General features: G+C 33.0%; 2 protein-coding genes across 3 annotated transcripts; one reads left to right on the top strand and one right to left on the bottom strand.

Moving 5' to 3' along the window:
- The first annotated feature begins 534 nt into the window (after window positions 1-534).
- LOC123697195 (calcineurin subunit B type 2) lies at window positions 535-8,853 on the top strand. 2 transcript variants are annotated; one of them, XM_045643617.1, is made up of 6 exons: window positions 535-679; window positions 891-930; window positions 1,119-1,154; window positions 4,487-4,650; window positions 6,966-7,100; window positions 7,351-8,853. In XM_045643617.1, exons 1-6 carry the CDS (start codon window positions 677-679, stop codon window positions 7,519-7,521), a joined length of 549 nt encoding a protein of 182 aa, XP_045499573.1. In that variant the 5' UTR covers window positions 535-676; the 3' UTR covers window positions 7,522-8,853. The 2 variants fall into 2 exon arrangements, with proteins under 2 accessions (XP_045499573.1, XP_045499574.1); XM_045643618.1 differs by lacking the exon at window positions 1,119-1,154.
- A 2,833-nt stretch (window positions 8,854-11,686) lies between these two features.
- On the bottom strand, window positions 11,687-12,552 carry LOC123697295 (39S ribosomal protein L14, mitochondrial). The gene is made up of 2 exons (XM_045643761.1): window positions 12,293-12,552; window positions 11,687-12,008 (listed from the first exon to the last, which is right to left on the bottom strand). The coding sequence occupies exons 1-2, from the start codon at window positions 12,471-12,473 to the stop codon at window positions 11,740-11,742; spliced, it is 450 nt and encodes a 149-aa protein (XP_045499717.1). The 5' UTR covers window positions 12,474-12,552; the 3' UTR covers window positions 11,687-11,739.
- Between the last annotated feature and the right edge of the window lie 1,157 nt (window positions 12,553-13,709).

Here is a 13,709-nt window from a genome sequence, read left to right on the forward strand (position 1 = left end):
TTTATAATGTGCTTATCTAATTTTATAATTTAACTAAGTTATTATTTAAACAATATATTATTTACATTAGTTCATTAGATCATTTTACATTAATAGTACACGTTATAAATTATAGTATACGATTTATTTCACAAAATAGAATAGAAAAATTATGACAGTAATTCCTATCCCGTCACTCGCAAGATGTGTGTAAACACCTCCGCGATAAGTTGCGATCTAGTTGCGATAGTATGATCCGCGAGCTTCTCGCTGCTCGCATGACATTTATTGGAGCATTAAATTGCAGGATATGTAAACGATATTGCAAGTAACTCATGCAAGACTTCCGCGAGTTTACTTGCAGGTGGAAACGGGACCTTAGAAACCTGAACGAAATCAAAAGATGAAACAAAGCTTGAAACTGCTGTAATAAGTGATTTTTTGAGATATTTTCTATGGATAGCTTAAAATTTCTATCATATTTAATCTTTGGCAATAATATCCTCTGCATCTGTCAAGTAATTGTCGAGTTATAATCTGTCAAATTTATTTAGATCGATCTTGGCTTTTACGGTGAACCTGTGAAAATTGAGTTCCTGTGTAATTTTGATTCTAACTAGATAAAAAATACGCGTTATCGCGTATTTGTTTTCAATATAGTGTAATTTACTAGTAAGTCACCCGTAAAACCGTAAAAATGGTGAGTACCGTTGCAGTCAAGAGGCAGACTCATTTCTTTTGACAATAGGCCACTCATTTCAAGCAAATTCTAGATGATGCGAATAAGTATCTACATTTTTTGAATACAAACTATATTTGAAACTCATTTTGTTATTAAAAATATCATTATACAATAATTTATATCTGTGCTAAAAATAAATTCGAAATTAACCAAAGTGCCTATTTTACAGGGAAATGAAAATTCAATTCCTATGGAACTATGTTCAAACTGTAAGTATTTATATAATATACGATAATGTTTAATTTTTTTCTAACACACATTTTGTTGATTTGTTAAAGTGAGGGTAGCATAAATATAATATTATGATAAAGTCAATATGCTTAATGCCAAGAACTAACAGCAAAACTAATGTATAGCTTGGGTGTGGATTGAGAGGTAATATGGGGTGTTGTTTCAGCTCGTGTTAACTGCATTGATTTTAAGGTGGAAAACTGTGAGTGTCGCTCACTGATGGTCATTACATTATCACCACAGAGCACATACTCGATGTTAGACTAGACTCATAGTACCATAGACAGGCCGATGGGTGGGCACTGAATAGCTTCATAGGCAGTACTGACTTGGGCACTCGGCTTAATGTTGCCTACATTGATAGAATACCTTGTACAGAGTTTATGTAAGGCTAGTGTTTAATTTGATTATAGCAAAGTAAACATGAAACAAGTTTGTGCTAGTGTAAATAAAATCTTTTGCTTGAATAATTATTTTGCTGGCTCTAAATGTAAAAAAATATGATCATACTTCAAGCTATGTACATAAGCTATAGTTTTTTTGGAATGTTTTCGTAAAAAAAATTCGTTAGTTAGCAGAAAAAGTCATTAACATAACATGAATATTTAAGTTGATGAAATAGTTCAGAGGAGTTTGATATAAAATATATAAATCGGAAATAAGAAAAAAGTTTGAGTGTAAATGTATCATTATAATACGACTAATTAACGAGGGGTGATTATTGATATTAGTATTGATAATGGATTGTCCTAACTCCTATGTTATACTTGCATAATTTTGTCCTATCTCAACAACAACTTGCCAAATTATATTTTTCGTTTCAAATTTGTGTTTAGCTGAATATCTTGACATTTCCGTTATGGATGGATTTTGATAACAACAATTATTTTCTTATCATTTCAATATTACATGTGTCTGTTCACATACTGGTTTAATGACACATTCCACAGTGTTTGCCAAACTTTTTTAACCGACTTCAAAAAAAGGAGGAGGTTATCAATTCGGCCGGTATGTTTTTTTTTTTTTTATGTATGTACACCGATTACTCCGAGGTTTCTGAACCGATTTACGTGATTCTTTTTTTGTTCGATGCGGGATGGTGTCGAATTGGTCCCATAAAAATTTTATTCGGATAGGCCCAGTAGTTTTTATTTTATGAGCATTTTTGTCTGTAGGTATTTGTGAATTTTGCAAGTGCAAGTTTGAAGTCGGTTGTTTTTAACGCAGTTATTACTTGTTTGTTTTTTTAAATTGTATGTTTCAATAAAGCTCGCTGCAAAGTGTGCGGTACGTCGGAAAAATAATATCATTAATAAATCGCGTTTAAAATCCGATAAAATCTTTAATTCTAGCAGGTTAAAAAACATAAAACAATATATTGAATGAAGTTGGTTAAAAACTTGTTACATTTACATGAAATAAAATCCAGTCTCTTTCTTGTGCTTTTGTTAGTTAATGCAACTTTTTAAATTAGGAAAATATCTACTTTGAAATACAGATAAGAAAATTATATTGCGGTAAAATAATCTACATTTTTATTAGAGCCAGCAAAATTTTTGTTTTTAATGAAGTTCAAATTAATAAGGATACCATCTTTATTCGTAAATGTGTTTCTATAAAACACCAAACAATTTATATTGCAAAGTAAATACTAAATAGCAAAACAACTACACATCATAGGAAATACACTTGTCCAAACAGACCATGTACTTTCGAAGATAACAGATATTATCTCCAATTTATTATATGAAATTGGCATTTCGCCACTCAGGCTAAAGATTTGAGCAGATCGAAGACAGAGTATGACGGGAACATAGTGACAATGTGCGGTGTGCTTTGAATGATATCGCGGCATCATACACGGTCATCCCATCATCATATAGTGTGACATATACATAGTTATATATAGACGCTTTGTGCACGGGAGCATTAGAACTGCTTGTATGTTAATAATAGAATGCCGGGAACGGCCGATCAACACGCTTGCTAGATTAATTAATGTTTGTGTTCTAACAATCGAATAAAGAAAATTGATGTTTTACAGCACATTAGAATGAACGCATTGTGCGCAACTACGTGTGATAAATGTTTGTTGTGTTCGATAAATAACCCAAGATTGTGTCTTACGCATAATACAGAATGATGAAATACACTTAAAATAAAATGACGAAGTGTACAATTATTCATACTGCATCGTGTTCACAATACGTTTGTATCTGTCCGAGTCAAAAGGTTACTTAGTATGCGGACAATATAATAGACGTCGACAGCCTTTGAAACACTTGAATATATAAAGTCGAGTAACAATAAACTCGCCAACCTATATAATATGTTTATACAACGGATTCATAAACCGAGAAAAGTTTTACAGATAAAATGCTATGATTCGTAAACAGGGTCATTGTGTTCGTGGTTTCAATTGATTCTTATTTCTGTGAATGATGTACATATTTTTTATTTTTTATAAATCAGGTAACTATAATACCTAAATGATTTTCGGTAGACAATATTTCATTGCGTAGGTATGATGTACCTACTTACATATTTTTTTTAATGGGTAGGTAATTTCTCAATAATTTCCTCACTTTGGAATTCGAATACCTAGTAATCTCTACAATACGAATAGTAGTAAACATTATACACACATACAAGTGTATAATGTATATGCAATTGCATATAGTATAGGTACTATATGTATATGTAGTAGTAGGTTTACTCTGCACGACTAACGTAAGACGCTAGAGATCAAAAATATAGAAGTGGTGTTAGGAACCTCGTTTAATTAGCATTGCTTCTTTATTAATATAAGAATCTACCAATTGAGAAAACGTTGGAGACTTGCTAGAGTTATGTAGAAAATCTATTATACACTGCAGACCAATAGGAAATTTATGAAAATTGGCATTTCGAAAGACAATTCTTCCAAAATTTTATTGAGTTAAAATTGCATTTGCTCAATCGTTGGTGTTATTGAAAGGGGAAGGTTATCCTAGATAATAAAATAGGTTCTATTTATCTTTTTTACGTGTGTCGTTGGAGTACTATTATACTAGAGCTAACGTACAACTGCCCAGTGCCCCCTCGCTTCCTACCAGGTCTGGCTTTAAGAGAAACGTGTCTACCGTACCCTAAGTAACTCTGCCTTTGGGAAACACGCGCATCTTCCCCTTTCTTTACACAAATGTACAACCAATATTTTTGGTCGTGCTGAAGTTACGCACGAGTCGATGCGTGACGTGTCGTGATTCACTTTACCACAGTAATGAGAGCCAATATCAGAAGCTAGACAGTTCCTAACTTCAGCTCGGCCAATAGTTTGGGGGTGATTGTATTGTACCCGGTGTTCGTGTAAAGGACTATTCAAACCGGAGAGTTATCCGCTACCGCCAGAAAAGTCTCTAAGTAAGTAATATACTACGTAAGAGACAATCGCGTCCCCTTCGGGTAACGCTACCCACGGTGGCAGCGGATAACTCTCCGGTTTGAATGGGTCTAAGTTGTAACCGCTGACCGCTAACCGCGTCCCATGTCCAGTCGACGCGGACGAGATCCGGCGGCTGGGCAAGCGGTTCCGCAAGCTGGACCTGGACAACTCGGGCGCGCTGTCCATCGACGAGTTCATGTCGCTACCGGAGCTGCAGCAGAACCCGCTGGTGCAGCGCGTGATCGATATCTTCGATGCGGACGGTAATGGCGAGGTGAGCATTATGATGTTACAATTTGCGAAGTTCTAAATCAACGTAAATATGCAATGTCGACAAATTTGATAACCCATAGATAGGTTTTATAGGTTAAGAAGTAAAGAAAAAATACCAACATTTGTAAATTTTTAACTATTTATATTTTGTGTTATTTTCGCAGTTGGCTAAGACAAATTTTATGATACCTCCAAGCTAAAATAAATCAAACCGTTTATTGTTACATAAGACATAATTAGTACCTGAAGAAATATCATGTATGATTTGCGATGCGTTAGATACAGAAATATACGTAACCTAAATAATGGTTCTATTTTTTTAAAGTAAAGTAATAAAAACGCCCGTTTGTTAATATTCGGCCTTCGGTTACTGTGCTGATGATTCAAACGTGTTTGCAAGAAGCATATTTGTATAGAGATAATTGTAAGCTTATAGTATGTGTACTGAATTAACCAGTTAAGGTACACATTAATACAAAAACAATGTAGCCTAGATATATTCTCCAGAAGTTATTAGTAATGCCATGGACCAAAAAAATGCTACAAATTTTTGAATATGACTATTTGGGTCGATCAACTTTTATTGGTCCGACGTGTACGGATCATGTCCCTGAAGGATAATTAATAAACATGAAATCATAAAGAGTTAAATTCGTTTTAATTATATTCCTTTTAATATTTTCTAGCATTATTGCGAACAATATTTTACTTGTTTTATTAATTTGTGCGTTGTTTCATGGTTGTCGAGGGACTAAATGCAATTTTCCAGTACTATCACATTTGTCCCCATGCCACAATGCATTAACAAACTTTGCATCAAGAACACATACTATCACGACCATAAATACCAAATACACTCCTTGTTTCAGTACATAATTATTGACATCCAAACATACAAACCATTTTTTTTTATTGGATATAATACGATTTTCAGGCATTTTACTTTTGTCCCCATAAATCACCTACATGACACAGGTCTCACAGACAACCGTAATTTAGTTATGAAACCAAAACACATATGGCGCGGTAGATTCCTAAACAACAAGCTAAACACAATAATTAACTGTCGGGCTCAAACGCCACTTTGATTTGTATAAAATCACGGCAACAGTCGTCCGAGCGTTGTTGGTGAGTGTGGGGTGGCTTTTTTGTCAGTCCGTCAGACAACTGTGATTAAAACGTAAGTACTTGATGCATTGTTATCAATTATACTACACGAGATGCGCTTTCGTCTATATTTTAGTGTGAGCTGAGATTAATATATAAAATAACAATAGTATTTGCTTGGCGGCTCAAAATTTAAAAAATGTCCCGCGGACAACCAGTCACTTGGTCAACCAAAGTGGTTGTACCATGGACAATTTGGTTGTCCCTAGGACAATAATTATATAAAACTTATACTTTAACAGTTAAATAGTTCATGTTTTGTTTATTACTCGGCTGTTTCGGGAACACATTTTTATTACGCGATTTTATGTCTAGTTTAATTGTAATTTTAACATTTCAAAAATCAAGACGCTACTACTACAACTAAGATGTCCCCATATGAAAATCACATTATACTTCATTCATTCAGTTTTATCGAGAATCAGTTCATTTTAATTAAGTAAAATCAATAATACGATACGTAACAACCTCGCCTTAATAGTTTTTTTGTAAAAAATATCACTATTTCCGCTTTACTGAAACTTTTTTATATATATGAAACATTATTTGGTTGTTCAAAAGACATCATTCGTTTCAATTTTAATAAAAATATTTCGTATTTTGGGTGTAAATAGAACAAATATCAAAATATTATTTATTATTTAATATTAGAAGAATTTGTTTTAATTCTTAAGGGAATTTAACATTTAAAAAAGTACTATTGTGTAAGTTGTCCAAAGGACATTATTTCCCGTGAATAGATCGGTTCGTGAAGTTAAATCCACAAATGTATTTAATCAACATCACTGCTGCTTATATAATCTTAATCTACGAAGAATTATCTTCTAAATGAAATAGTAAAATGCTGAAAATTAAGTAAAAAAAAAAATACGAGAAAATTATGATCGGGACCTTTAAAAATTGATTGACCCATTTCTTAAAACACGTGGTTTGTACCTAACAAGCAAAGTTAAAAATAAAATTATATTTTTTTTTATTAGCAAATGTACTTAGTTACTTTAAAAAGATTTTACGATCTTAGAAATTAAATACTTTTTAACGGATTTTAAACGCGATTTAATTTATGAGATCTGATCTTGTTTCAAAAAGTTGTCCCAGCAAACGAATTTGGGCCAATATTAATATCGAGCTGTACGGGGGCGTTTCCAGGTGGACTTCAAGGAGTTCATCCAGGGCGTGTCGCAGTTCAGCGTGAAGGGCGACAAGCTGTCCAAGCTGCGGTTCGCCTTCCGCATCTACGATATGGACAACGACGGGTTCATCTCAAATGGGGAACTGTTTCAGGTATGTTTTAGTTATAAGCACTTTAACTACGAAATAGGCTAGTTATCTGTCTTTTTAACTAGCCTATTTCCTAATGTCAGAGGTAAGAAGGTAATTTTTCTTTATTTTTATTTTAGGCATCTAGTTAAAAAAAAGTTGTTTGTTTTTCAAGTCAGCGACGCTGTTTTAGTAGGCCGCTACAACTGTGATATTATTTAACTTCATTAATTTTTATTTATAAATATTAAATACGGTCCTTCTCAACTTGCAGGTATTAAAAATGATGGTGGGCAACAACCTGAAGGACACTCAGCTGCAGCAGATCGTGGACAAGACGATCCTGTTCGCGGACAAGGACGAGGACGGCAAGATCTCGTTCGAGGAGTTCTGCAACGTGGTGGGCAACACCGACATACACAAGAAGATGGTCGTCGATGTCTAGGCGACCTACTTGCGCTTGCAAACCGCCACGGATATCAGATACGCGTTCACTTTTGTGTTTCGAACGCGAATCGAATGTCAAATGGAATGGAATTTGAAAATGGAATCGGAAAAAAAAAGACAAAAATGTTTCGCGCGTAATACGTACGGCGCAGTGATTGGTTGCTCGCAAACATGGCGTCCGCGTCGGTCGGTTTCGATTTCAGTCTCACATTTTGGCGCGGTAACTTTTATTCGTGGTTCGAAGTGTTTTAAGTACTATACTTAATACTTAATAGGTATAAGGCGGGTTTTGCAAGTTCAATCGGAATGTAGCAGATATTCTTACTGTATTTTACGGATACGAGCGAGAAAACGTAAGGTTTTGTTTAACCGCTGGTTCGGTGACTTACTATTCTAAATAAAAATCGGATTCTAACTTAGATACGTTTCCAAATAGGCTAAAAGTGCATTTTCTTAACAAAAATAAATATTTGATCATTACTTAGCATAACATTAATAATACCTAGAACTAAGTATACTTCATCGTTCTATAATATACATAATATGGTATTTGTAACAATTTTTAAATACATTTGATTGATGAACTGTACAAATGTCTGATGGATGATCGCCCTTATGAATATGCCTTAACACTTCAAATATGATAAGTGAAACGTTTAAATTGATTTCCAAGTCCATTATCTTGCGTTTTCTCGCGAGTTAAGCAAGTTCTCGTTCGTCCTCAAATCCTCTATCGCTCTAGCTAGACACTTTTCTAATTGCGCGTCTGTACATACCTTTACTCGGGGCTGCCATATCTATAATACTTATTTACACTCTCAAATATTTTAAATGTATTTCGGAATTTTTATTTTGAGAATAGCAACATTTATTTATTATTTTATTATTATACATTAAATTTTTTTATTAGTTAGTGCAATAAAATAGCGCCGCGTGTTATGGACGCGCATAATTTCTAACATTAACTTAATATAAGACATGCATTATTTACTTTACACTAGTTACAAAACATTAATTAATGTAGTCGAATCATTTATACGTTTTTTTTGTTGCGGTAATTTAATTGTATTGTTATTTAGTGTTTTATATTTATTTAGGTGTCGGATTGTACATTAGTCGATAGTCCTCGTCGAGGGTTGAATGTCATTAGATGCGGCTCGGGAACTCCGTCTAGTGCTTTGTAAAAATCATGAAAAAATATAAAATAGTGGACGACATATTCACATATACAGTATAATCCACTTAAAAAAAAATTATAATTTTCATTTCGTCGCACAAAAAAGCAAGTTTTAGACTTGGAGGTGGTTCATAAGTTAATTACGTCTTCTTAAATACAGTGTGTCCGGACATGACATACCGATATTTGAAGGGGCTATTCTCCAGGTATTTTTATCAACAATTCAACCCCTCTACAGTCCCCTACCTCACCGGAATTTTTTATGTTTTTTTGCGGTTTTCGTATTTTTTAAAGTATGTTTCATCACTCTTATCAATTAAATTTGTTTAGTGGTCCCTAGAATAACTTGTTATTGTTCAAATAAAACCAAATTTAGTATTTTGTGACACTCACTTTCGAAGTTATTACAATTTTCAATTCACTATCCGAATTGATAGGTAAAGATTAAAATGGCGGCCATTTTGAGGGGGGTGAGGTAGGGGACTGTAGAGGGGTTGAATTGTCGATAAAAATACCTGGAGAATAGCCCCTTCAAATATCGGTATGTCATGTCCGGACACACTGTATAAATACAATTAAAATAGAGTAATTTATGAGTCTGCTGTAAAATGCAAATGGTATTTAAACTACAATCATGATTACAGCAAGTTTTTTGAGGCTACTATCTTCGAATTTTTATAGTTTTTAAAATGGTCGTGATTTATAAACCACTGGCTGGATTCACCGAGTTGTGTATATTATTCAGTGTCAGTACAAGTTAGTGTACAAATACTTAAGGGGCCTTCTAAGTACTTCACTTACCCTTATATTTCGAAATTGGTGATTTTTTCCAATGTCAGGGTCATTGTTACTCTTAAATTGTATTGATCATAAGGAATATAGAGATTAAAAATACTGCTATTGAAGACATTGAAAAAAAGGTATCGTTTTGAAAGGGTTCCAAACTAATAACATTGGTTTGAACCTTGCAATGATCCTGACATTTTCATGTAACTTAAAAATTAAAAATTCATAAAACTAAAAACATCAGAACAAAATAAGACACATTAGAATTAAATAATATATTCCTTCACCTAATCCAGTGTTTCTGTCCAGGTCCTGAAGTCCCTTAAATGACCCAAGAGTTACCCTTTCCCGTGCCACCTCTAACCAAGATCATATAATTTATGCCGACTCTGGTTTGAGTCTCATTTTGTCCCTGGAGTCGGGTTGTGTGCACTTATAATTAAACTTTCTGGGTTATGCGATTTTGCCTGTTTGCTAATGCGTATTTCATCAAAAACTATTTAAATAAAAATCGTGGATATGGTAACCCTGTAAACAAAAGCTGGTAACACATTCATTCGTCGAGAAATTACGTTTTCAGTGCGGCAACATCGCATCGCTCAGAATTATTTATAGTTAAGTTTTTGTATTTTATTTGGGATGATTGTAAAACTAAAACTAAATATACAAAGTTAATTAAGTACTTAATAATAACATTTTAGTTTAGGCTACCTTTCAAAGGACATGACAGAAGTGGTTGAATGCAACCACATTTTAACATTGTTTCATTTGTGTAATGTTTTTTAAATTTAATCGAGATACATTATGCATATTTTAAGTCAGAATGTCATTAGCATTATCGTTCGATCATTAGCCCTTACAAGAATCGACTTTTCTCCAGTTGTAATTAGTTTTCTTTCGAATAAATAATTAAGGATTTACATTAAATAGTTAAATGAATTCTAAGCCGTTGGTCCGTTTATATTATGATGTGTTTTAAGCACGGTTCGGTAATCGTTAGTATAAAATTTAGACGCACGAAATCTGTCTAGTCACGTTATACATGCAATATTCTATTAAATGTCATCGACGTATGTGAGTTATTATTTGTCTCATTTTATATTATCTGTACGTCGCCACTTGTATAAATTTGTTGGTTATATCGGTACATCGCTTTCTCATTACCATTAAAGTATAAGTGTGACTTATAAGGAAAGAGTACAATTAATTTGGTTAGGTTCCGACACTGTTATGGATAAGTCGAGTAACTGTAGATAACCTGTATTTACGAGATTCACAATAAATAAATGTTCTAATCTATAATGCAATGTGCCTTTTTGAGTGCGGTAACACTAAGCAATACACAAGAATGGCATTTAATACGATCTGTGCATCGGTTACGGCGTATCATTTTCGTTTTACTTAAAGTTTCGTATATTTGGTGTATGTTGTGTCGTTATTGTGATGTGTGGAATGTTTAATCTTACTGCATGTACATACGGCCACGTCTCTACTTGAAAATCGCTTTTGTATCGGGCAAGACATTTAAAAAATAATAATATCAGGAAAAGAAAAGATGCAAACGAGCATTGAATGATCATGTGTTTCAACGACTTTTCCACCATATTTTATTCTCAAATTAAAAAACAACATTCCTTTTCATAAAGTTTAAATATTGTAAAATGCTGTAGAATTTATTGATGGCAGGATCAAATCAGTGTTGCAAGTCATAAAAACACATCATACTTTATTGAAAACAGAAGTTGGTTGTCTGGTAGAGACGAGGCCTACATATAATCATCATGAATTAGTCACATGTAGCTGCGTCTTCTCATCTCCATCGTTAGATAGCGTGTCCTAAGTCTGTTCTCTACTGGAACTGATTATAAGTTTATTAAATTTTCAAATTTCATAACTTGTTTTATTTTTATTCTAATTTTTTTGGATACTCTTGAAATCTATTGAGGATTTTTTTTTACTATTGAAATTGATTAACACTTTTTTAAGGATTTGAAATTTATACACTTAGACAAACTTTTTTTATAGCGAAAATAGCATACCAATAATTCGCTCCACTCTATAAAGCTATAAAGTACACACTAATCTCTTATCTCAGGAAATACTAGGTACTATAAATCAATATTTTTAATGTTATTTAGCACTCTAACATTTGAATTGAACTATGATTACAGTATAGGGTAACAAAATGTAAACAAAGACATAAGAAATCTAAATAATTTATTTACACTACCTAATTACATTGATAAAATAAATCTAAACAAATTTAGTTGCTATGCCTAACAGTTTTGTGTAGTCAGCTCCTTTAGCATGGGTGCGTTCTTTCAAAATAGTTCTCAATATGGTTGGAATTGGCACATGTATTCTTGTGCCGAGGGGTGTGCCGTTGTCATCAATTAAGACCACATTATTGCTATCAAACTTTGGTACTTTGACTTTCTGTGTCTGTTTCATGCCTACTAGGATGCCTTTTTTCTTCTGCCCTTTGATAGCCACAAGTACTCGGTCTCCAATATAGCCAACACCTGTAATCATTAAGAATATTTTTTCATTGTGGTGATTGTGTTTGCAGGGCATGTATTAGGTAAATAAACAATAATTATTATTTGTTGAATCGAATATTATCTCATTCAGGCTGTTGTTAATTAACAAATTGAGATGAATATCACTAGTAACTAATTTAGAGGTAGGTAAATAATACGGTAGAAGGTACACTTTAATTCGTTAGCCTGCTATGCTATATTGACATTAATTAATAGTGGATATGCGTAAATCTTAGCATACATCAGCTGTAATATGAATTACATACGTTGTTTGTTATAAACGCAAATAACTTTCGGTGGTTTGCCCTCGGCCATCGCTCGCTTGCCGATTTCTGAATTGTCCACAACTCGGAGCCTGGATAATAATCGCACTTCACTTAAACACGAGGTCGTGTGAAAGCCTCGTGTTAAATTTGTTGTTACATTGCTTAAGATAGTTTTAAACATTTTTATTGATGTTAATAGCTAACAACAATCCTGACATTAATCGTGTAATTTTGATTTTTGAGGTTATTTAGATTTTGAAGTTTGACTTTGACAATTATTGACATATAAATTTTTTGACATTCACAGAATTTATAAATGCAATTAACTATCTTCAAAAGATGAAGAAGAGGCATTGAATTCATTCAGCATTGAATAAAAATATTAATGGCGATTTTAGAACTAACAAGACAACACATATACATTGAAAAAATAAGCTTGGAATGCACTTTCAGTGTTACCTATAGGTAGGTAGTGTTTCCATGTATTCCAATTTCCATAGCTCAGTAGACTTTACGTTATTATTTTAGAGATGGCGTTGCTTGCCTAAAGAAATAGTATCCTGTGATTATTTACTATCCTTAGTTACTATCTTAAAACATTAATTTAACCGACTTAAAAAATAGATAGCAGGTTCTCAAGCCGACTTTATTTTTTTTGTTTGTATCAACCGATTTTTATGACTCTTGAAAAAAGTAGCCTAAGTTACACCAGCTATCTGTAAGTGAAAGTCCCGTCAAAATCGATCGAGCCATTTCAGAGACCAGCCGAAACAGACAGACAGAGAAAAATATATGTTCTGTGTATAGTATGCATTCAGTAGAATTAAGTGCTTATTTTTATACATGTTATTTTTATTTATAGACGCTCCGTACTTTGATATTTATGTAATATGTAGGATTTAGGTAGTAAGTAAGTAGGTATATATGCATTTAGTAAAAAGCGGATATATTTACATTATTACAAACATATTATACTTAGTTCAATTTTATTATTGAATATAGATTAAGTACATCCAAGGTAAGGAATAGGTATGTAAAATACTTAATTAAATTAACATAGGACATAGGTATTAAATATTAATATTATCTGGAGTCCAGACAGTACATAACCAAAATAATGTACCTATCTATAGTGTTGGGTTATTTATAAGCGTACTTAAAGATAATTTGAGTGTAATTATCATGTAACATTGAGGTATTATTATCTAGGTACTAAATAGGAAGTAGGCCACTTACATGATATTATGTTCTTATTTTTCATTAGGTACTGATGTATTTTTTTAGTAAGAGCGTCAATTTAGCTGCCTCATATATAAATTTATTACCTTAGAGTTTTGAAGACATCACAGCAACTAAGAAAGAGATCGTCACGAGCAAAAACATTGAATGATAACTTAATATTATTCTTACAAGACGA

Source organism: Colias croceus, chromosome 14 (genome assembly GCF_905220415.1).
Source record: "Colias croceus chromosome 14, ilColCroc2.1".
Lineage (NCBI taxonomy): Eukaryota > Metazoa > Arthropoda > Insecta > Lepidoptera > Pieridae > Colias > Colias croceus.